Genomic DNA, 24,244 nt, shown 5'->3' with positions numbered 1-24,244 from the left:
CGGCATTTCAAAGAGAAATCCGCTCTGCTTCCTGTAGCAGATCCCCGGACAGCTTTCTTGTGCCAGTGAGAGGCAGCAAGGACGGATTCTGACAAGTTGTCAGGGCTAGCCCCAGACCTGGCCCTGGGGGGCTGTGCTCTTCCAGCACATACTGCATGGATTGACCTCTCCTTTTGCAGGGAGGACTCCACGCATTCTGAGCCTCTCATAACTAACTGCATGTTACACTTTCCGCCCCATGCCTCAGTGGACACTCCCCCATGGCACACCTTGGCTCACATGGGAGGAATGTCCTGTTTGGATTTCAGCTGGGTTTAGGGAATCCCAGTTTCAGGGCCTCATTGATTTATGCTAGTGGAAATGCAAATCAGTGTGGAAAATGGAAACTATAAAGTCATGAAACACATTTACTCAGAAGGTTGTCCTTCTCACTGCCCTCTCAGCAGGACTTCTGTTGTGACAAAAGAGCTCTTGTCAGAGAGGTTTGGGTGTCTGCAGCACCTAGGTACATGTACATACATGTGCATATCCTCTTTCATTACTGTGCCCTCTTCCTCTCATTGATCATATTGAACCAGACAGGAGGGAAAGGACAGAAGCAGCTGAGAGGAAAAAAGGAAAACGATGAAGGCAGCAAATGAGGAGGAAAGGAAGAAGGAAAGGTGGTGAAGGGAAGGCCAGTGCCAGGAGAGGCCAGGAAGGCCAGGGTTGGGATCAGACTCTTACAGTACATGTTTCCTTGTACAGCCCTGGGGAGACAAAAGGACATGCTGATTATTGGACGTGTCTTGGGGGAATTCAGCCTGGCTTTCGGGAACAGAATGCAAGAGAGGAGGGGGTCAGATGCAACTTGGCAGCATCTGTCCTTCAGTAGGGCCTATATTTAGACACTGGTATGTGGGGGGTGAACACACGCTGGGATGCTAAGTATAGAGTAATCCTGATAGTAACTCAGTGGCTTCACATCTTGCCTGAATACAGCCCAGGGAACCTGTCTTGAAACTTTGCAACCACTCTCCCTGCTGGTCAGCACCACTTCTTCATAAGAAAGGAAATACGCTGTGGGTGATCAGAAGCGGTTTGCAGTGCCTTTCAGGAATAAACTGTAATAGGTTCGTGCCACTTTCCCTCTTGCCTCCCCGAGGCACCTCCCACCTCCTCTCATCAGGAGAGCTCAGTCTTTAAGGTAGGAAGGCAAATTACATTATCAGTCTTCCCCTCATCTCCTAAAATCTTTCCAGCAACAATCTAGCAAACTCAGGCCAAGTCAGAGCTGTATACTCAGTACAGCTCATCTTCCCATCCAATGCCCTTTCCACTCTCTGATTACACCTCTCATCACACAGCTGCCCCCCTTCCCTCAGCAGCTACAATGCCATGGGGTCCAACACTCCATGGCAACCTGGCAGTTTAAATTTCATTCCCAGCCTTATGTGAAATGTAGTCCTGTCACAGGGTTCCCATGGAGAGGTAAGAACTGCCTTGTTGTAGTATAAAGCAGTATAAAGCATTACCAAAAGGGAATGAACTCGGGCAGGAGCCGACCAGCATTTGGGTCTGCTCCTCCCAGAACTTCCCACTCAGCTGAACCACAAATGCAGTATTTGCTAGATACAAGAGCAGAAACAAACACCCTCCACCTCTTCTTTCTGAACTTCTGTATTGACATCATTTTCGTTACTGGAACAGTTTGTTTCTCCTCGAAGGCCACGCTTCATCTTTACTTGTCCAAGGAAGGATACCCCTGTGGCTAAAGCACTACAGTGGGATTCAGGAGACCTGGATGACTTTTTGTGTGACCTTGAATAAAACAGTGAGACTGTGAGACATACATGACAGGAGCTTGGAAATCAGGACATTTTTCAATAGTCTTTTGCTCTGGCTCTTAAATTTTGTCTCAGCTGCCCACCTGAACAGAGAGATCCACTAATATGCTTTTTCTGTGCCTTGTCTGTTAGGTATGTGAATAACATCACATCTTCATGGCAATGCCGTATTCTTCTTGGAAGCTATTTTAGAGGAGAATATTTACTCTAATCCATTATAATTACACTAACCATTACAATTACACTTCTCTATTTAGTTCCAATAACTTCCTGACCAAACACTGTATTCCTGTTTAAGAGGTAATGCTGGATGACTTGCCTCTTGGTAAAGTAGGTCCAGCTCTCTGCAGACCTACTTCACAGGTCATCCACAGTGAAGCTTAATTAAGGAGTCTTTGTATAGAGAAAGAAGAGAGAGTACACACACTTTCTGGGGTGAACACAGCAAGGGAGGGTGGTGAAAGAAGGTCTCTCGAGTGGCAGGGCAGACTTGGGTGGCTTCTGGGCAAGAGGTTTAGAGATCAAGCTTGCTAGTGGCCGAGGATGCTGGTGCTGCCAATCGATTAAGTACACATGAGGCTACTGTAATACGTTACTTCCCAGAGTGTACTGGTGAGGGGGATAATGCTGTTCAGTGTGGGAAAGAGAGAACAGCTTCTTCGGTGTACTAGTCTTAATTCTGATTTGTACCAGAGGATACAAGCTGATAAAAAACAAATGCAAGCAATCAGGGGTTGTTAGTTTTCTCTCTCTGTTGAAATCAAGTGCCTTAATACAAGCGGTGGGGGGAAGAGATAAACAACTGCAAACAATTCACATTCTTTGTGCCTGAGCAAAGGGTTTAGCAAGGGACTTGTTGCTGCAAACAAGTATCTAGCCAGAGTTGGCTGCAGGTAGATAAAAAGAGGCTTTATCTCCATGGTCTTCTGTTACCTAACAGATTAGCTGAAAAGTGAGTGAAGTGTAATACCAGTGACAATAATGCCACATGTACCAGAAGAGGTACTAAAAGTACTTGATAAGCATTTTACTCTAAACAGAGTAAACAGCAGGATATCAAGGGGTTTTTTTGAAGCAAGGATTCAGAAGGAACAGGTATGTTTGTCAAAAAGCAGGAATCCCAGTGCCCACATCTAATTGCCAGGAGAAAAGAAACTGTTCAGAAGAAACACGCTTATACATGTCCCCTGTAAGTCCTCTTCTAGAGGCTCGGCCTTGCTCCTTTTAACATAAAAGATTTTAGGATCAAAATCTAAGGGAGTTAGAGCTCATTAAGCAAATCTAGCCACTAAAATGTCTTCTTAAAGAGACAGGCACTGAACTGGGACAGAAAGAGTGAGGCAGCCTTGAACATAGGCCAGAGTCATCCAGAGACATGGCTTCAGTCCTCCAGAACAAGGTGTTCTCAGCCTTAGCACTGCACACTGGTACTGTGCTCTAAAGGGCAGGGAGGATATACAAGCTCTGAATAAAACCCTTACTCAGAACAGAGGACTCTTTTCAGCTGCTACGAATTGTTGAACAGCAGCAGTCTTAAGTATAATACGCCTCCACAGTATTTACACTGAGACAGGGCAAACTGGAAGACATACCTACTACTATTTTGATAGAATGAGAACACAACAAAAAAACCCTTATGTCTGCAAAAAGTTACTGTACAGGAGCATTCGCCATATTTGTAAGTGTGGGTTACTGTACCAAAATGCAGCACCCACTAACCCTAAGAGAGCCTCTCAGGAATGGTCTGAGGAGGATAAGCACCATTGTTCTGCAGTGGCAAGCACAGGATCAGCCACAGGTACGGATTAGACAAGTACTCCATTCACCTGAAGGAATTTCTTGGGAACTTTGGTACAGAGACCTTCCAATGCTTTGCATTTTGTAGCACAGATATCTTGTAGCAAAGGCATCCTGTAGGTGTGAACGTGCAGGAAAAAAACAGGCTCAGCCTTCATAGATGTGTTCAGTAGTTCTAGCAAGCAGCAGGTTGAATAATGCCAGCGAATGAACCTGGGCTCTGGACCACAACTGCCTGTAGCATTAAACGGTTGAAGTGATCCTTGGCACATATTTGGCTCAGGCCAGCTAATGCTTTCCAGAACAATTCCCAGGCATACTTTGGGAGCTAGAACAGACCATACCCAGAGCCACTGCCTGTGGGCAGCTTGCATGTGGCCATCTTGTTTGGGAGAACAGGTTAATTGCTTGGCTTCATTCCACTCTGTAGCAGCTAGCATTGGTGCCAGAGAGTGGTCCCAAGTACATTGAATGCACCAGGTATAGATGTAGCTTGTATAGTTTCACCACAACTGATGACAGTCATCTGTCAAGAGAATCTTCCAGGACTCCTGCCTGCTAATAGGCAAATAGGATGTGAAGATGAAACTGCTCAGACTCTTCACCTCTGCAAGGAGGAGAGAGAAGGCTTTTCTAGCAGTGTTCTTCAAACAGAAGTCTTGGACAACTTGTGCAAGCAAAAAGCAACGGGCAGCACAGCTGTGGTCACACAGCAGAGGAGAAACAATTCAGGACAGTAATGTATGAAAGACCAGGAGCCAAGTTCACACTTTGTCAAAAGCATGATTGCCTCATGTCCTTTGGAGGGAAGGTCGGAAGCGAAAATAAAGAATAAACACAGAGTGAAGTGGCTTGGGCAGTGAGAAAGGAATAGTTCAATAAATGGTTAAAGATTATCTGAGAGTAAACAAAGAGTATAAATCAAGATGCTAACAGTTAGAGGGAATGGCATAACCACCGATCCAGTCCACCCACACGATCTGCTCTCTGTACTTATTTTGGGAGGGAGTTCCTGTGTAAGGTTACTTCCCTCGCAGGTTGCTCCAAGCCCCACTGAGGCACAAGGAATTGCAAACCAAACCATTAGCTGATACAACGAGCAATGATGATTTGCAACCATAATAACCTGGATTTCTGTTTAGACCACCTTTTTATCACTGTCCTGAGGGTCCTATCCCCTCATCTCTGTTGGGAAGGAAGAGCTCGGGTCCCCTTCCAAACTCTGCACCTTGCTCACTGCTGTCCCACTGCTGTGCAGAGCTTGCAGCTCTCTGGCCAGACAGCAACCGTGGAGCCCCCCACATTCCCCCAGCATGTGGTGACTGCCTGGGTCCAGCTGCTCCTTGGAAAGTTCCACAGGTGCCGCAGCCCATGTTCCCTCACTGGCAGCCAAGGATGGCACCTGCCTAAGCACTGACAGGCCATAAAACATGCCCAGGAGCCCTCCCAAAGCTGCCTGAGGCACTCCTTCCACAGCCTGGCAGACACATTTCACCCTCCAAAACCAGCGTTAGTGACTGATACAGACTAGGCTGCCAGCAGTGCTTTTTTAGGTGTGACAGTAAACATTTGTGAAAACAGAGGAAGAACAGCCTGCCCACTGAAAAGGGGAGAGGAAGAGAAGGTGCTTGCCAATCTGGAAGCCATCAGGCCTATTTGGGTTAGAGCTGGCACCTCTGGCAGGAATAATGTCACATGTCATGTGAATGAGACAGAGCAGCCAGGCTGTGGGTCACAGGGACCAGCGAGATGGCATACAGGCAGCATGGGTAGCTGGCAGAGGAGGCAGTAGAAACAGTGAATTGTCTGCAGAGAAACATACAGGAGAAAGTGGGGATATGTGAGAAAGAAGTAAAAAGGAGGTTGCAATGAACTGCTCTTAAATGACTAAACAATTCTTGGTTTAGAAGCTATACAGTCCTGCGTCACTGCTTCCCCTAACAATTCACTGCACTGCTGCGGAGTATTCGTACAAAACAGGGAACTGAAAGGAGCCTGTTGAGTTATGAGCGCTAATCCCCTGTTGTTTCAGGTGCCGTATTATTTAGTCCAGTTCATAAACTGATTGCAGAAGAGTTTCAGTTCTTTTTCTAGACTGGAAAGTTGCTGCTGAACCTCCCTGGTTAGTTGTTTTGTGCACATTTGGTCAGTGACAATGCTGTCCTATATTTGAGCAGTGCTGCTGGTTATTTGCCCAACATCTGTTTGTAGACAGCAATTATATCTTTCAACCTTTTGCTAGGTGAAAGAAGCCGTCTCTCCTCCCCTCTCTTTCTACAGCTGCTCTACTTTACATTCATGTTTCTTGAAAGTGTCTGGCTCCATAGGTGTGATGTTTCTAGAGAATTCCCACTTGTGCATTAGACAGTAACATCAGTGCCTTCCTATCTCAGTTAGATACGGCTACCTGAAGCTCATTTGTTTACATTTGCCTTTTTTTCAGAGAGGCATCATTTTCACTGGCTCTTTATCCTCTTGTGATGCAATAATATGCCCAGGCCTTTCTCCTCTACTATCAGTACCAGCTGGAAAGCCTCCAGTTTCCACTTATTTCTTCAGTATTACTCGTGCACAAGACTGTGCTGGAGGTACAAGTAGCTTCCTTGTTTTGTTTAGTAAGTGACTGGGTTTCTCCCTCATGGAATAAATCTTGTTTTGTAGCAACAAACAAACCTAAAGGCAAGCTTGCATGCACTTGTGCCATCTTAAAGCTGCCCTGATCATCTTTGTAAAAATTATTTCCCTAATATAGTTATATGTTATGTTTCTGCTTTGGTTGATTATGGGCTTAATGCTTATGTCCCATCTTATGACTTTTCTCAGATGAGCTATTTTGCTTTTTGTTTAAAGTGCATTTGATGCACATATCCTTATTGCAAAGAAATCCTCCAGGAACCTGATAGTATTGCTCTCCCATACTCACTTTTCAGAATGGGTGAACCTTCTTGTTACTTACAGTTTCTCTTTGCAAGAAATGCTGTACATGTCAGAACCATGTACTTTTCCCTCAGTCTTTCTAAAATAAAAATCTTGCCATCTGTGGATCATTTTTGTTTCTTGCTTTTTATGCTTATCTTTCTTCCCTGATGACTATTTCTGGCTGAAGATTAGTTGTGTTGTGTTGCTGTGTGCACCACAGCTACTGAGCTATACCAAATGAGCTTTATTTCGGTAAGGGGTAGTGTAAACTCCCACTGTACTTTATCTGCTTTGCCACGTAAGAGTTAAAAGGTTCATTAAGAATCACAATAAGCCGAACATGAATGCACACTAGTTCAATTGATTTCGCTTGAAAGGACATTGCTGTAACTAAGAACAAAACGGAGATTTTATTTTCCTTTTGTGGTTCTTTACTCTTTGTTTCTCTAGTTCTCTGTATTCCAAGTCTTCCTCGTTGCTGCAGAATTATTCATGTGCTCTGTTGACGTTTGATCCTGCTGTGTATCTGCCTGCTGAGCATATCGATGTCTGCTGTTCTTTCAGCTTACTCATTACTGAGTTGATATTTTAATACAACCCTAATTTAAAAATTATCTATTCTTTCCAGCTGAGGGCTCCCCAGACACTAATAAATTTTCTTTTGTTTCTTCTTGTTTCACCACTCTTACAATATCTGTTTTGATAAGACTGAATTGTTGAGGTACCCCTTTCATATACACATCAGTATGGTATCATTCACGTACACATCAGACATTTTTAGCACCCAGACACTGCAAATGATTGTTTGGGTAGAACAAAATAGTGTGTACTCTTGTAGGCAAGTTTAAGATGAAAGGAATAGACATTTACAGTCACAAATCTGGAACTATACAGTCAGTTGGAATTAATACCGACATTTCAGTCTTGCTTATGTTATTTCAATTTGAGCTTTTTCTTCAATATCTATTGGGCACTGCTGGAAGAAGCAAGAGTGTTTCCCTGATCCTGAGGTGGGCAGAGCTGCTTTGGCTCCACAAGGTTACCTGAACATGAAGTTAGTTATGTATGACCCAAGAAGCTGTCCACAAGTATGTAATTCCAGCATCTTACTCTAGGCATGTCCCTGAACCTGTCTAACCCACAGGGAGTCAGATGGCACGGAAGCTCTGTGGCAGCTGGATCCAGCATGTGAAGATCCAGCTGCTTTTCTACCCCTTTGTACCAGCTGGACTGAGGTTTAGAATTGATCCTTTGCTTGGTCAGATGGTTTAAACTACAGCTATGCATCCATCCCTTCAGTCGGTAGAAAAATGGGCTCACACTCCACTTTCAACATGTTCATTTACTTTATTTAGTTGCAGCCAGTTGGATACTTTGCACTAGAAAGGATGGTTTAAAATGCCTGCGCTTGCTGTACATTCTGAGTTAGCTGCAACTTGAAAAAAGACATTAATTTCAGCCATCATTGTGAACATCTCAGGATGAAACAAGCAATTGAGAGGCCCACCAATGTATTTGAAGAGCATTGAGAATAATGTTGAAAAAATTCTAATGTCATTAAATATCATCTCATCTCCAAAAAAAACCCCCAAAAAACAAAAGGAAAGAAAAGACCATACAGTGGACCCAAAGAATTTTCAGGAAAACCAAAAAAAAGATACCAAGAACAGCAATTAGTGATTGATTTTATCATAATCTCCATGTAGAGAAGCAATAAAAAGATGGTGATGATGTAAACTTTAGAAAGAAGAAAGGCAAGAAGACTCTATGACTGTGTAAACTGATCATGGAAGATGATGAATTATGCAGGGCGTTACAATACAACATGAGTGACTCAGACAGGAAATCCCACCTTGTGCAACATTTAGTCTTTGGAATGCCTAGCTGCTTGATGTTATCAAATCTTCATTAGGAAACCATTTAAGATTTAGTCAGACAAGTAAAGCACTAGCTGCTCACAAATAATTACCTGTTTATGTGTGGGGTAAACCACCATGGCTGCCAATTCTTATGAACTTCACAGAGCATGCTGATAATCAGCTGGGGTGAAAGAATTTCCCTCCGCATTGCATTACTAGAAAATGAGATGCATTGGTGAAGCTTACAACTTTCTCTGAAACACGTGCAGGAAACAAAGGGAAAAGGAAGCAGGACATGGAGTGACTGGTAACCTAGTCTGGTCTAACAATTCCAGGATCTCTACATGACTACAATGCATATCATTTATATATAACTTGTTACACTCGATTCATTTCCCACATTAGCTTCTTACCAGTTTTTTTCATCAAGAAGGGTATACAGAAACAATTTGACTTGGCATCCAAGGGTAAGCATCTTTCCTTAGTGTTACTACTATGACTTTTCTAGTCTAGAAGTCGAAATTACCTAAATTGACAGCACTGGAATCCCCTGAGACACCAGCTGTACCTACTCAGTTATCTCCAGGCACCTTTCAGATATTCAAGCCTGTATCTCTTACCACATTGTCTCTAGATTCATCCATGTTCCTGTTCTGTCCCTCTCCATTCTGTCCAAACCTACAGGTTTTGCTGTAAGAACCAAAGCGCTAATATTTCTGTTCTGCTAAAGCAATCAGCTTACTAATAAACCCTCTCATTTGTCTAATCTGTCTCTCCATACACAAACAACACATTCCTCGCCATACTAATGAACATCGCGTTGTTATGTGACCTTATCTGTGCTAAGCAGGCTCAATCTCAGTGACAACTCTCCCTGACCACACTTCCCGGTGCTGCCCAGTGGCACTGATCTCCTGGATGGAGGCCGAACAGAGCAAATTGCTCATCCACATAAGTCCCAGCTCTAAGAAACCCATAGAGAAACAGACAATACTGCCCTGTTTCTCTGTGCTATATCATACGGCCACAATCCCTGGTCAGGCTTCTGTAGTGATGGGATCATTCCCATCTTTGGCTCCTAAAATATCCAGACAGACAGTGTTAATGATGTTAAGAGTTTTGGAAGATGCTTTTCAGGCATCATTTTGGCCCAGACTTCATCCTGCTGGTGTCAACTGCAGAAGAATGAAGAGTTGATATTTGAGCTCAAAGAGGCGAAAACTGAGATTCAAACCTCTACTCTCTGCATAGTGAGAGGATGACAGTTAGGTTACTCCATGACTCCTGGGGGTTTATTCTCTTCTAAGCAGTTTACATTCAGACATGATCTCACTGGGTTCCTGGTAAGGATCTGCAAATTCTTTCTTTGGAGACTTTTTAAATGGTGGTGCCCTTAAGACTGTGAGAAAGTATGGTCACCTGGATGCCATTAAATTCTGGACAGTAACAGACCTAAATATTAATTATAAAATCAAAGTCCTGCTTGAAAAATGATGTGTACTTTGAGCCTCAAATGGATTTGTATGAATTATATTTTCCATAATTATTTTTTATGCAATATCCCAGTATTGTAAAACACATATATATTCGTATTTCTAGGCTTAAGGTATGACACCCAGCTCTGGGTGAGAGCTACTTTGAGTTAATACCTTTCTGGAAGTGCTATTAATCCTTGAGCAGTATTCCATTCACTTAAGATGCAACTTAGCCTGGGTAATGGCTAGTTCTTGCCACTGTGCAGTCCTGAGTAATCTTTGTAAGACACTCAGTATCTCCTCCCTCTTCAGTCCCAATTTCCTGTCTACTGGGGGAAAAACAAGAGTCAAAATAATCCTAGACTCTATAGAGTTTATGTGGCCACTGAAAATCCCATTTTCCTAACAAATACTGATACAGATATCTGTTTCAAGGATATTGAGTCTTTCTCTTCAGCACTTGAATCTCTATGAGTATGTGCTGAAGTTGTTTTCTTGGAGAAAAATCTTCTTTCTCTATGTAAGAAACATCCACTTCAGGGCCAAGCTATGGGATTCCAAACCATTTGGCAGAAATTACAAGCAAACACTCCTTGACCTGGGGTGAGCCAAATGACACAGAACATTTCATTTTCAAACTCTCTATCAGAGACACAGTCTACTTACGGAAACAGAAGGAGCTGGGCATAGCATTTTTTCATTCCTGCTGCTGGGTGCCTTCCAGTCAGACATCCCAAGATATCATTGTGTCAAGGCTATTGCAGCTGTTATGAGCTTAATAAACAGAGGACTTTTTTCCTAATTTTGAAACTACTTGGTAGTCTTAGAACAGTAACAGCTGCTTATTAAAAGTAGTACAACTCAAGGTTCCTATTTATTCCTTTTTTATTATTTCATCTCCCATCCAAACAACTGCTTTTCTTTAACTCTTGAAATGGACCAATATTTGCTGCTTAGAGCATCAAAAATATTCACTTCAGACATTACTGAGAAAGTTTCACCAACAGAAGAGACCTAAGAAATGTGCATCTATTTTGAAATCTGGAATATAGTAACAAAGCATTAGGGATAGTTGAACTGAATTACAAATATGGCTTTTGTTGCTTCCATTTAATTTTTTTTCTTTCTTTAGCTGGACGTCTCACACAAGTACCAAAGCTTCCAAATTTGAGCCCTTTTTCCTGCTCTGTCACTATAGTTATCTCTCTGCTGACAAATGGGAAAAGCTGTACAGATTATAAAGTGTCTGAGCTGTACAGACCTGCACTGAAGCAGGTCTTCACCTGACGCTGGTCTCTACCTCAGCAGCATCCATTTCAGGACCCATATCCCACCCCTCACCCTACCTGACCATTCCACCCAAGTTTTTCTTTTAAGATCTGCTGCCACAGTAAGGAGTTCCTGCATTCCTTAACAGTAGTGAAGATGCCAGACTCAGTAGGGATATCAGAGTTCAACAGAACAACTCTGCCCTCAGTTCACATCTCGAGGTCCTACCTTTGACACTTGAAGGGGTCTTTTCTGCTCTGAACCCCCTTGCAGCCGGAAACCCCAGGGGGCACCTCCAGACAGAGTGATGAGCATTTCTTCTTCAGCTCCCATGATTACTGTGCTTTGGATGTTTTTTGTCTTCCCAACTTCAAAACAGACTCCAGTTCTTAACAGACAGTATCTTCTACTCCCATCTTCACAGTTCCCACCACAACTCTCCAGTCCCCCAAAAGGCCCTCTGCTCACTTTCTCCTTTGAGTTCACTCACACACAGGAGAGTTGAGACTGTCAAGCCCAGCCTTCACTGCTCTGCTGGACTCTCAGCTGCTGCTCTGCCTATGATTAGACATTTGATTCTGCTCTTGGTAAGGGGCCAGAGTTGTCCTATACACGTGTCATGTCAATCTCACCCTCTGTGCCCCCCCACATACATGATGGATCTCTCACCGGAGCGTGGCTGAAAATAGCACACCTCCTGTCTCTCCAGAGCTTTGTCTGACACTCTTAAAGCTGGAAGCATTTCAGTGAAAATTTTATTTCCACTTCCCATTCCAAATGCAAACCCTGGAGTGACCCAGCACTCGGGATTCATTAGCATGAGCTTCAGGCAAGGATATGACACAGGCACAAACTTGTGTAAGATCAGGTGCACCTGACCCTGAGAAACTGAACAAAAACAGCTTGCAAGTGATGTGCTATCCACTTGTGTTTTCTCCGTGCAGCTAGTGTTACTACACAGTAGCACTATGTGTCTGTCCCAAAAACCACGGGCAGACTATAGATTTAACGTGCTCCCTCTGCAGCTTGCTGCTCCCTGACATCCCCAACAGCCACTCCTAATATTAGACACTGGAACCAGAATAGCCAGGATTAGCTACACAGATGGGATTCAAACAGTTCTCTGCAGGGCACCGCATAGTCCCAAATGGCCAAAAGAACAGCATCGCAGCTGGGTCACAGACAGACCTTTAACCTTTAAAGGTGATCTAGTCCAACCCCCCTGCCATGAGCAGGGACATCTTCAACTAGATCAGGCTGCTCAGAGTCCCGTCCCACCTGGCCTGGAGCATTTCCAGGGATGGGACATCCACCACCTCTCCGGGCAGCCTGTGCCAGTGTTTCACCACCCTCACTGTCAAAAATTTCTTCCTTGTATCTGGTCTAAAGCTACCCTTTTGTTGTTTAAAATTATTACCCCTTGTCCAATCACTACAAGGTCTACTAAAAAGCCTGTCCCAATCTTTCTTACAAGCCCCCTCTAAATACTGAAAGGCACAGTAAGGTCTTCCAGGGCCTTCTCTTCTCCAGGCTGAACAACCCCAGCTCTCCCAGCCCGTCTGTGCAGCAGAGGTGTCTGTCCCTGACCATGTCCATTGCCCTCTGGACCCGTTCCAACGGCTTCCTGTCTCTCCTGTGCTGGGGCTCCAGAGCTGTATGCAGCACTGCAGCGGGGTCTCACCAATGCCGACTCCTTCACTACTTTTCTTTTAGGACCCCGACAGACAAGACCTCCTGGCTATCCCGAGGCACCTTGATCCCCCAGAGTTACAGGAGGAATAAAATTCATGTTCCCCCTTTGCTACAGGTCTTAAAACATATTTTTCTGTTCAGATCCAGGGGACATACTTTTCCTTCTTCTGCACGTGTGTAGGTCTCAGTGACTAACAAACGCTTCACAGCTCGCTGCTGCACGCTCAAACCCTAACAGGCGAGGGACGCGGTTTTGCTGCGCCACCAGCGGCTCCATCGCCGCCCTTGCACCGCCGCGGGGCCGGTAGACAACGTTACCGGGCAGCGAACAGCCCTTGCACCGCCACGGCCACTGGGTGCAGGAGGGGCCCGGAACCCCTCGGCAAGGCCCTCCCCAGGCCGCTGGCTAGACGCAGGGCCCGCAACACCGAGGCCCAGCCGTGCCGTCCGCCCTAGCTCGGCCGTTCCTGCGGCCGAACACCGGTTCTCGGCCCGTGCGAGAGGCTGAGGAAACAGTCCCCACGGCTGTGCCCCTCGCCACGGCCGGGGCGGTCCCCGCGGGGCTGCCCGAGGCCAAGGGGCGGGGCAGGGCACGGCGGGGCAAGCGCGGCCTGGCCTGGCCATCGGCTGCGGAAGAGGCGGCCGGACCTGCCGGCACCGCCGCGGCCGGGCCCAGCGAGGGCCCAGAACGAGAGCACTCCCACCGCACGGGCCCACGACGGCTCGGCCGCTATCCGCCGCCGGCGTGACGTCAGCACGGCGGGCGGAGGCGGTGCGCGCGCTGCCTGGCCGAGGGCGCCTGCGCAGCATCCGGGCGCTGCCGGGAGGGGCGCGGCGGCGGCCGGGGGTTGGCGGGGAGTGCGGACGTGGCAGGCGGCGGGCGGGGGAGTGCCGTGGCCGGGAACCGGAAGCGGGCCCGGCAGCAGCGGCGGTGAGTGAGGCCGCGGGGCGGCTCTCGGGGTCGGCGGCGGGGGACACCGGCCGTACGGGTGCCCCCGGGGCGGCCGAGCGGCTGGCATCGGGCCTGGCGCCTCGGTCGGGGCCTGGGCCTGAGGCGCTGCCGCTCCCCTCCCCGCCGGGGAGTTGCGGCCTGGCGGTGTCCGGCCCGGTGGCACGTCCGGCCCGCCGCGCCCGGCCTCCGCAGGGCCTGGGCTTTTCCCTGTAACGCGTCCCGGCGGGAGCTCCGTGGCTCGGTTTAGCGGGTGTCGGCCTGCGGGGCCTTCTCTGGGGCACGGGCTGCGCGGGGGGCAGCCGTCGGCGTCCCGCCCTGGTGCGGCGGGTCCCGGGGGCGACCAGCCGGACCGGCGCTCGCCCCCGGCGCGGTGTTTTGTGCCGGGCCGAGTGCGCGGTGAGGCAGGTGTCCCCTCTGCAGCGTCCCTAATCTCGGGTAATCCGCGGTCCTGCCCCCGGTTCCGTGCCGCTGGAGCTGCCGTTCGTTCCAGGCGTGTGGAGGGGGGGTCCCGTGCCCGGTGGCGGAGCCCGGCTGCGTTTGGCAGTACGACTTGGCGGCTGTCTGGGGCTTTGCGGGAGGAGGGAGGAAAGGGATGGAGGGGGCATGACCGAAATACAAGTGTAGTCTTGAAAAAGCGCTTATGTAAGGTTCCATGTCGATGGGCTTTAAACGTGTTTGTTTTATGGTGTTGGGGCTTGCTTTCTGTCTTTTGGAGCAATGCTCTTTTGTACTAGAATGAAATTTAGTTTCATTTCTTTTTGTTCTTGGGATGTACTTCAGTGTTTTTCAGTAGAGTCAGGTTGGTTTCATTTCTTTTTATTCTTGGGCTATATGTGTGTATTTTTCAGTGTATGCGTATGGTGTCTAAGCTCTGAAATCCTTATTGGAGAGACTTTGCAGCACCATCCAGACTGAGCCTCCTTGGTGACTGTCACACCGTCCCTGAAGTTCTGTTTAAATTTCCTGGCTGACGGAACTGGTTGCAGAAACATAGGTGAATTGCTTATGTCCACATCGGAAGTTATCCACCAGACTTAATATTTGTACTGTCATGTTAAAATACAGATTTTTTTTCAGTTTGGTACTCAGTGTTGGTTTTTAGACATTAATGTGATAGTTCGATAAAAATATTTCTAGATCCTTTTCTGTAACAGGGTTCCTTAGGCAACTTTGCCAAATGTTGGGGGAAGGATGTTGAAGGAGAGAAGTTGCTATCTGACACATATGCAATGTTTATGTTCTTTACTGGCAGCATAAAATCACACCACTAGAATGGGGGGTGTCTCATTGCTGATAAAGTCTCGCTTATTAAGATGAAGTTGTCCTGAGTAGGTTTAGGGAACTTGGCATTAACCTTTTTTTTTCTTTCCCCTCCCCTTCTACTAAAGTAGGTGTTCTGTTAGAAATATATGTGGTCTAGAGCCTCTCTCTTTAGAGGAGACTTATCTTCAATCACGTATATGCACTGTCTGTGAAAGCATAAGCATTTCTGTCCAGTTTAGTGCATAAAAGTTTCTTGCTTCTGGAACTCCCCGTTTTCACTTGAAGCTGCATCGCTCAGGATTCTTTATTGCTATAGACAGGCTGTGGAGTGGACACCAATATAAAGAATATTTCTTCTCAGTGTGCTGTGATATTTGTTCCAGGTTCTAATTTCATGGCCAAAAGCTGAGTTATAGCAATGAACAGACATCTAAAGGGTTATTTCTTTAATGAGTTGTTTGATGCTTGAACCTCTTTGAATGTTTTCTCCTGCTACTATAGGACTATATTTTCTTCCTGTAATACTTATTATCAGGAGGGTCAAAAATCCAAGAAAGAATTGATGGTTGGCTAAGGAAGGGCAAGGTACAAGGAGTGATTAAAAGTGATCAACCACAAGGTCTCAGCAGAAAAGAGAAGGTGGATGTTTCTTGTTCTTTAGGTTTGAAAAGCATTATTAGCAATGAACTGGGAAGATAGAGCTTGTTCATTTATGTTCAGCAAGATTCTGTGTTACCATAGAAAACACTAAAAGACAGTATACACTGGGCGGTGTGTGTTAGGGAAAGCTGAATCTGAAGTTCTTTGTTTCTTACGAGTGATAGGAATTGCATAATGCATATTTGTGTAGAGGAAGTCAGAGTACAGAAATTTTGAGCAAAAGATGGCCAGTGTTACAATGTATGTGAAGAAAACTGGTTTAACATTATAACATAGGTTTTAGTCTTATTCTGTATATCCCTATTTACCTATTCTGCCTTCTGCCCTCTTTAAACTACTCTTGTAACTTTTCCTAATCAATTACACTTGTGCGAAGCTCACAGAAATGAGTCAGATGACTTCACATGTTGTAACATATATGTGGAGGTAGCTCAGGAAGAGAGAAATCTTTCACTGTGGTTTTGTCTGTGTCATTTTTTTCAACGACTTTTGTCTCCACAGCGTTGCTGTCCAGTTCAAAAACTGAGCATTTTTCAAGTATTTCCTTAGAGTTTTATTATAGGGGGAGAGAGAGAGAGATGTAAATCAGTCCAAACAGGAGACTTATGTCAGCAAAGAGTGTAAAATGTTACTGAAGTAAGAATCCGGTGATGGTGACAGGGGTTGGAAACTATGGTAGGTTTAAGATTAGGTCAAGACTAAGCTGTTTTTTTGTAGCCAGTTTTTAACCACTTTCACTCTTCTAACTTGTGTGTTGTATTGGACTTGCCCAAGATGATGAATCAGTCTAACAAAACGGTGTTTAATGCGGCCTTTCTTTAGAGGAACACAGAAGTGATCACACCTTAGATGTGAACCGTGATTTTTATGTCCTGAAGCCTGAAAGACCCTTTCAATCAGTCTGGGAAAGACTGGACTGTAAAAATCTGTTCCAGTACTGTTGTGTAAAGAAGTTCTAGCAGCTAATATGTCCTCTCTTCCCCTGAAGGTGTTTTCAGTGAAAATATGGTGGCTTCTGGACTTTCAGTAATAGTAGATTGTAAAGTTTCATTTTGAAAACTGTGTGTCTTATACTTCTCATGAACTGTTAAAACAGATGTTTCTGGCCATGACTCAAAATGCACAGATGAAGAAAATATTACCTGTGGTGTGACAATTTGAGTATCTGCCCAGATGGAAGGACAGAGCACCACAAAAATTCAGTGAAATTGGAGGCTCAGTTCCAGTAGTGCCATTTGGATTGATGTGGACAAATGTATGGGAGACATTGGTTATAATGGCCTTAGTGCTTCCAGATCAGTTGCCTGTCTCAGACTTCCAGAATTTTCTGTAGAAAATCAAAACAGGAGTTTCTTCTATCTGAAAAGAAACAAGTGTTCCATGAAAGGACTTAGCAGAGGCTTGTAGAGGACCTAGTCAAGCTGTCAATGAAACAAAAGCAGAGACATCTGCCTTCCAGAAGAGTGTTCTTGGCTCCAGAGTCTAGTTGCTTATAAGAGTAGCACAACTTTGCTACTTCTCCAGAAAGTTGTAGAACGGAAGCATTAAAAGCACTGTAGGCAGTACTCTGACTTGGTCTCTGAGGATGCTTTCCCATCTGTTGGAAACAATTCTGATTTCTGTGTTCAGAAATGAAGCAGACAATTTCCTTCAGTTTCAGCATACTGTAGGAGGCTATACTGTTGTCTTGGTGGTTTGGGGTTGGGTTTTTTTGTTTTGTTTTTTTTAGGGTCAGTCTCCCTAGAAATTGAAACAAACAAGACTTATTTCTCTGGGACCAGTAAAAAAGGCACTAGCATCGTTCCGAAGGAAAGTAATTCTGCTGTATTCTTTAGAAAGCGATCAAGAACTGATGAGGTGAAGCTTTTTTGTTTCAAAAGGGAATTAACAGTGAATGCATACCATAAAAAATGATGAATATGTAGTTTTCAGTGATTTGGGAGATTTGCTGATTGAAACAAGCTCATATGAATCACTGGTTTTTGGTTTGTTGGTGGTTTTTGTTTTTTTTTTTAAACAGTGCAGGTTTTATGGCCTTTTTTTGTCTGCTTTGTTTGGATATGAAGGAATCTGGAAACTATTGTAAAAGCTAAAAGATTCCATGCCCCCCTGCTGCTGGACACCACACCTCCCCCCCAGTATTACTGTGTATTTTTTCCTCCCATCAGTTCATTGCTGATCTGCAGTGGTTGTCTTGTATAACAACATTACAGTATGAATTTTAGCTGCGTACCTATTTTGACCAAAACTTCAACTGCCTTTATGCAGAGAAATAGAAAACAGCATAGAGTGCTTCCTGCTTTGCAGGAAAATTATTTGTTATTTATGGTAATGACCACTTGTTGTCATAGTATTTTCCCAATAGCATGAGTCCTGTGTGCTTGAGCTTTGTGCTGAGTAGGAATGTGATGTTCAACAGCGTGTTTTAATATTATGTTTGGCTTAGTTTTGGTAATGTGTTACGACATGCAAAGGAATATCCTCAGGATTTTTATACTGTAACAGCCTGTTTCCTCCATTTATCCCTATCTGGTTTATGTATTTCTTTCTTTCTGTGATTCCCCCCCGCCATGTCATAACACAGCATAAAATTCTCCCTTTCCCCCATATGTCTTCAAGTGACCCAAGTTCTAATTTATATGTATATTTTTTGGGTGGAGACAACATGAATGCTGTTTGATACAATTGACTTATACTGGAGGGGAAGGAAAACGGACTCATTCAGTGACAACTGTCTTAAGCCTTCTCAGAGGTGGATACTCTTGGCCCTGCCCTTTATGGTATTCCACATCAGTGATGAGCAAGCCTGCCACTAGCCTTATGTTTAGAGCAAGTCGAGCAACCAAAATAATGAAGCAGCCTTGTCCTCAGCTTCAACACCATGCTTGTTCTTGAGTCTTCTCCCTCCTTGACCCTGTGGGAGTATAGAGCAACATGAGCTTGTGCAGCGGTGGAGATGAGCCTGTGCTGGCTGCCACATGGGCCAGCTGAAGGTCTGACATGTATCTGCCTTTTAGCTGGGGCACTGAGTTAGAACCATCTCCTTGGTGGAGCTACTTTTCCCATAAAAGTGAAGGAAAATATCTCAGAACTCTTTTCTTCTGTAAGACTTGCATTAAGTGAGCTTACATCTTGGTTTCAGTGTTATTGTGGAGAGAGCAACAAGCCATCAGATACTACCCAGTCAAGCAGGAATACACACATGAGAGAGGGGAGGGCAGGCTAAAAAGCCCATAGTAAAAGATCATCAGGTAAGATTGCTTACTGAGTATACACTCACAACAGTAAGTCAGAAGTGGTTTACGAGGGACATGCTTGAGTTCTTGCCCCATTGTGCTTTTTTTAAAAAACAGAAAAAGCATGAAAGATCCTGTAGTAATTCCTTGTTCAAATGTTAGATCTGTTCAGGGATTTCTGTAGGTGTAACTTGTGAAGAGTGTCTTAATGATTATAGCTCAGGAGGTCCTGCAGGATGCTGCTGCTTTGCCTGCAGCTCTTCCTGGAGGACCTGTTTGTAGGAGCAGCAACTAGAAGCCAAGTTTCTGGTGCACAATCCAATAGGCAATACTCAGGGGCAGGAAGAAGAGAAAGCAGCCCTCCTTCCTTGGCAGAAAGCCCTGCTTGGATGTTCCAAGATGTGTGGGTAGAGTAGCTTTCGCGCTGCGTTCTCCCTTCCCTTTACCCCTGCCTTTGCAGGAGCAGTGCTCCTACTTTACTGTTTGTGCTGAGCAGGAGGTGTTTGGGGCTTGGTCAGTGATTGCAGTCTGGGGACACTGGTTGCCTACCTGGGGAGGAAGAGGTTAACCTTCAGGAGAACTTGGGAAGGGACCAGGTCCCAAAGTCCAGCTTTTCTGGCCTCATGGCTGCTCAGGTTAGACTGTTCTGCAGAACTATATCAAAGGTGGTGTGGTAAATGATAATCTTTAGAAATTACTTGCTTGCTGTCATGTTTATTGTGTGTGATCATGTATAAAAACACTGCAGGCTGATCAAAAATTCTGGCACGCTGTTGTAAGCTGTTGCAAATGACATATGTTACTTTCAAGTGCAAATTACCATTAAATATCAAAGATAAGTTCCTTTTCTAAACAAAAGCCCTATCATTACCCTTATACGGCTTGATGAATAAAGATATAAAACTTCATTTATTTCCCTTCATATAAAATTTAATATCCAATTTCAGACTAAGCGTTAGCATTCTTAGTATTGACATTTGTCATGTTTACTAGCTATGGGAGTTTAAATGTAATACATATGTATTATGCAAGCTTCTGTAAATAATTAGATCGGTCTGTTGTGATATATGTATTTTCCCTTTATTTTATATATATGGATCTGAAAGAATTTCTTTCTATGTGGATGGTTCTTGCAGAGCTGTAGTTATTTTCATATATTTCCTGTACAGCTGTGGTGTCAATTGTTGAAATAATTCTTTGACATCATATTTCTGGTAATGTGAAGAAGCAACCTTAGCATTGGTTGGCATACTGTAGTCAATGTATAAGCAAAACAGCTCGTGTGTGTGTTATCCGCTTGAGTTAAGCTTGCAAATTCCTTGCTGGGATTTGCCTCCACTGGCTGGTGGCTGTTAGAGCTGTGCATCTCCTCTGTGTTAAGATCTACTATGTATCTTAACACGCAAGCTCATCATAAGGTTGGGAGCAAAATATGAGCGCAACATTAGTAATTTGCTTTACCTTAACTTTGTGTGTTTATATAAAATGGAGTTTTTAGTAAAAAATTAAATTGCTGTAAATACGCATTTCTTGACAGCTTTAGTGTGGATAGTCTTAGCTGGAGAGGGTAACAGTGACATATGGAGTGTCCAAAGGAGTACAGGGGATGCAAACTGCCGAGAAACAGACCAAGAGGGCATCTCCTGCCCATGAATTAATCTCTTCGGCTTTCCACAACTCAGGGGCTCTGTGGCTTATCTGTCTGTTTGGTACCATGGTATTGTAAGAATTGCCTGCTTGGTTTGGGGCCTCCCAATGCCATTTTTGTTTTTCTCTTTATAAAATTAGGCAATATCTTTATACAGTTAGTTAGAGGAATTGGGAATCTGTCTGTTAAGCAAGACTTCTTGCATAACCTTGCTAAGAAACAGTTCTCCTGTCTCTGATGCTCTGGTTCAGGTCTTACACTTTTGTGTAACTCCTTTAGTGACATTTTTGCCTTGATGCCTTTCCATTTTGAACATTTTACTGAGGTAAACATGCTGCTTTTGGAAGATCTTTGTTTTCTGAAATTTATGTACATAACAAAGGATTTAAATCATCTATTGTTTGAAGAAAAAATAAATCCAAACCCCCTTATATTGGTCCTGCTCTGGATTCTGTCAAATACTTTCAAGAAGCAACCTTTGTGGATGATGATGTGTGTTGCTTGTAGCAAGGAAACATGATCAAGTAGATTAAAATAGAGTTGAAAACTGAATTTGTTCAGTGTTACTGAAGTGTTATGTTAAGGAATCTCTAATCTGTGTCATGAAACCTGTTTTATGTTGGTCTGACATTCTGTGAGGTGGAAGTAGTTCATAAGGTGTCTGAGGAAGCTTGATGAGCATCTACTGTGGAATGGCAAATTCTGGCATTTTTTTTCTAAGAGTATGATGGCAAGTCTAGCCAGGATGAAGCAGTAAATAAGTTGATTAGAATACATGGTTTCTAAACAGAAAATACTTGGTTCTAACTAGCTCTTGTAAAGCATTTTTCTTACTTGAAAAAACTGCTGTGCAAGAGTAAATTACCATTAATGTTTTACCTTCCCTAGTATCTCAGGAGCTTGCATTTCTGTGAAAACAGTAGCGGAGTTAGCCAGTTCGGTTTTATGTCTGCTAAAAGCTATTTTCTCCCCCCCTTTTTGCAGGTAAGATTAGTTTGGGGATGTGAATACAATGAGTGTAAACCAGCAAGCTCACACAGGGCCTCCTTATGGGCAACCTCAGCCTGGATATCACGGATACCAGCAGCCTGCCTACGGAGGACAGCCACTGCCAGGGGTTCCTCAGTCGCAATATGGAGTTTATAATGGGCCGATGCCAGGATATCAACAGCCAGGCCCTCCACAAGGTACTTCTCAGTCAGAACTTAATGGTCAATAACCTGTGAATTGTTGCGTGCATGGAATTTTTTCTGTGTACTTCTTATTATTAGTCTTTATTTTGTAGTAGCAATTATCTTTTCTGCTGTATGTGGTTTATGTGATGTTAAAAAACATGTTCTGTACATTGTGGGGTTATTGCTCTGTCACTTGTCCATTTTAGTAGGGCTTACTCTTCTTTTAGTAGCTTATAAAATTAACATGTTGAAGAGCACAGCCTGCTTTTTGTCTGTATGTCCCTGCCCCTGTGGTACTGAAGCACCTGACTAGAACAGTCTTCTGATGAGGTTACGTTGAGGGGCAGCCAGTAGGGACTCTTCACAGATTTATGATTGAGACTGCCTTACATTATTACGTAGAAAGATCTGCACTCCATCCTGAAAGATTAAGACATACAACTCTAGGTAGGCAGAAAGTGTATTTGGAGCTGTTTTCTCTAATGGCTTTAAAATCAATAGAAAGTTTGTGGACATGTGGCAGGCTGATGTGTTCCAAAAGTTCCCTGGTTCTGCAGGATCATATCACTTGTTGGTTTTGTTTGTTTAAAAAAAAAACAAACCAACAAACTATAGCAGGTCAACTCTCTTCTGTTTTCAAAAGAAAAGCATACTTAAAATTATTGAAGAATTTCAGGAGTTTTTCTTTCTGCGTACCCGAATTGCTTTGGGAGATTAATAGTGACTTTAACATCTGAAGTGTAGAGGAGAAAATACCTGTTGCTTTTAAGTAGAAGTATTTCTGCCTTTCAAAACGATCTCAGTTCAGCTGAGATAAGCACAACACAAACTTTCACTCTGAAATGTTTGCTTAGATTTCAGATCGGTATTCGAAGGAAATGAGCAATGTAGTTATGGTCTCCCCTCCAAGTACGTCTTGAATTTTTTTGCAATTTCTTGAATTTTAAACCAAACTCGGTGAGAAGGATAGAGCAATGAAAGTGCCTGTGTAGTTGCCTTGAAACTAACAAGTGGGAGAGTGAGGTTTGGGAGCTGGAGTTAGCAGAGTAGTGGCATAGAAGAAGAATTAGTGTGGTGCGCTAAAGAATGGGTTATTCAGTTGCTCCATCTTCCTTTTCTTTCCTTAATCCTCTTCCTACACTCCTCTCAATAAATCTCTTCAAACATCACTTTTAATCTGTGAGTTTTGAACTAATTTTAGAGAGGGTTTAAATTCCTGTAAAAGTAATGAAAATCAGCACTGGGCTGAGGAAAGAAACCCTGCTCCCTGGGAAGTCAGAGGCGGAGCTCAGCTGTTGAGTGCTCTGTTTGGCTGCTCAGTGTAGCCATTGACTAACCAGTGTTTCCTGTCCCATGGAAAGAATGGGAAAAAAATGGACTTGCTTCAGTGAGTGAGAGAAGGAGATTCAAGAAGGACGAAGTTTACTACAGATTTGTTGGAAAAGCTTCATCAGTGCAGCTATTCATAGAAAACAGGTTTTGGCTGTTAGCAGCGTGAAGAATGTTTAGGATGTTCGTGAAAAGAAACCAGTAAGCATCTGCCATCACGTACTTCAAGAACTTTCAGACTTTACAAGCCTGAAAAGCATTCTTTTTAAGGGAATTAACTTTTTTACTTCTGATTTTTTTTCTGGCTTGGCATTTCAAATTTTAGAACAGAAATGTGGTTCGTCATGGCTCAGTAAGGAATATAACTGTAAAGCTTGATAAACATGCATATAAACTTGTGCAGATTAAAAATGCAGATTTTGTTTGTGCCATCAATGGTTGAAAGGTAGTGTGACACTGAGGGCAACAAGGTGGTCTCATTTGGACAACAGGAATGTATTGCACCAGTCTTTAGTACCTCCTCATGGAGTTTATTAATCGGCAAAGGCTGCCCATGGTTTTTAGAGATTTCTCTTCCATCTTTTCCTAAATACAGTCTGCTATGTCTAGGAAGGGTGGTCTCAGAAGAAATCTCAGTTGTCAAGTTGTGCATTTTGGACCTATTGATGTAAATCCAAGATTCCTGTCTTCAGAAGGAAGGAATGTTAAATTTGGAGCACGACACAACAGCTAGAAGTTGACCTGTGAGGGGATGCTAAATATGACATCCAGGTGGAAGAGGCAGGCAAACAATGCATTATCAAAGAGAGCAGGCAGGTGATAGTGAAGACAGTGAAAGTTATCCTTACTACCTTCGTTGCTAACACGTTATGTTTATTGCAGGTCTTTGTAGCAAGACCTGGTGTAGGTGCATAATGTAGAGAGAATTAATTTCAGAGGCACTAGAGTGACTGGAGTTTAGTTGAACACTGAGTGGTAAAAGGAAAACTGCCAATGTTACTCTGTGATCTCAAAGTAGTTGTCTTAAAGCTTTATTTTAAAAATAACAATAAAATTGCTTGGAGGACTGAGTGTGGAGAAGTGTTAAGAACAAGTGTCATCCTGTCAGGGAGTCTTTCGCATCTGATTTGTGACAAACCGTAGC

At 44.0% G+C, this 24,244-nt stretch overlaps 2 protein-coding genes across 8 annotated transcripts in view; one reads left to right on the top strand and one right to left on the bottom strand.

The window, feature by feature from the left end:
• SYNPO2L (synaptopodin 2 like) overlaps positions 1–13,565 on the bottom strand; it is a 41,748-nt gene extending 28,183 nt beyond the window's left edge. Inside the window, exon 1 of the mRNA XM_005229739.3 lies at positions 11,374–13,565. Coding sequence (XP_005229796.1) covers positions 11,374–11,478 — 105 coding nt within the window. The 5' untranslated portion in view covers positions 11,479–13,565. The remainder of the gene's footprint in view (positions 1–11,373) is intronic.
• A 100-nt stretch (positions 13,566–13,665) lies between these two features.
• Positions 13,666–24,244, top strand: part of SEC24C (SEC24 homolog C, COPII coat complex component) — a 37,385-nt gene continuing 26,806 nt past the window's right edge. For 2 of the 7 annotated variants that reach the window (XM_013301253.3, XM_013301247.3), the window contains exons 1-2: positions 14,304–14,783; positions 21,581–21,783. In XM_013301253.3, coding sequence (XP_013156707.1) covers positions 21,609–21,783 — 175 coding nt within the window. In that variant the 5' untranslated portion in view covers positions 14,304–14,783; positions 21,581–21,608. Of the gene's footprint in view, positions 13,769–14,300; positions 14,784–21,580; positions 21,784–24,244 lie in introns of those variants that run through there. The other 5 variants (XM_055803164.1, XM_055803167.1, XM_013301243.3 and 2 more) reach the window with 5 other exon arrangements.

The sequence above is a fragment of the Falco peregrinus genome, chromosome 1 (assembly GCF_023634155.1).
Source record: "Falco peregrinus isolate bFalPer1 chromosome 1, bFalPer1.pri, whole genome shotgun sequence".
Lineage (NCBI taxonomy): Eukaryota > Metazoa > Chordata > Aves > Falconiformes > Falconidae > Falco > Falco peregrinus.
The sequence above is the reverse complement of the archived record's forward strand: the minus strand, read 5'-3'. Positions and strand labels throughout refer to the sequence as shown.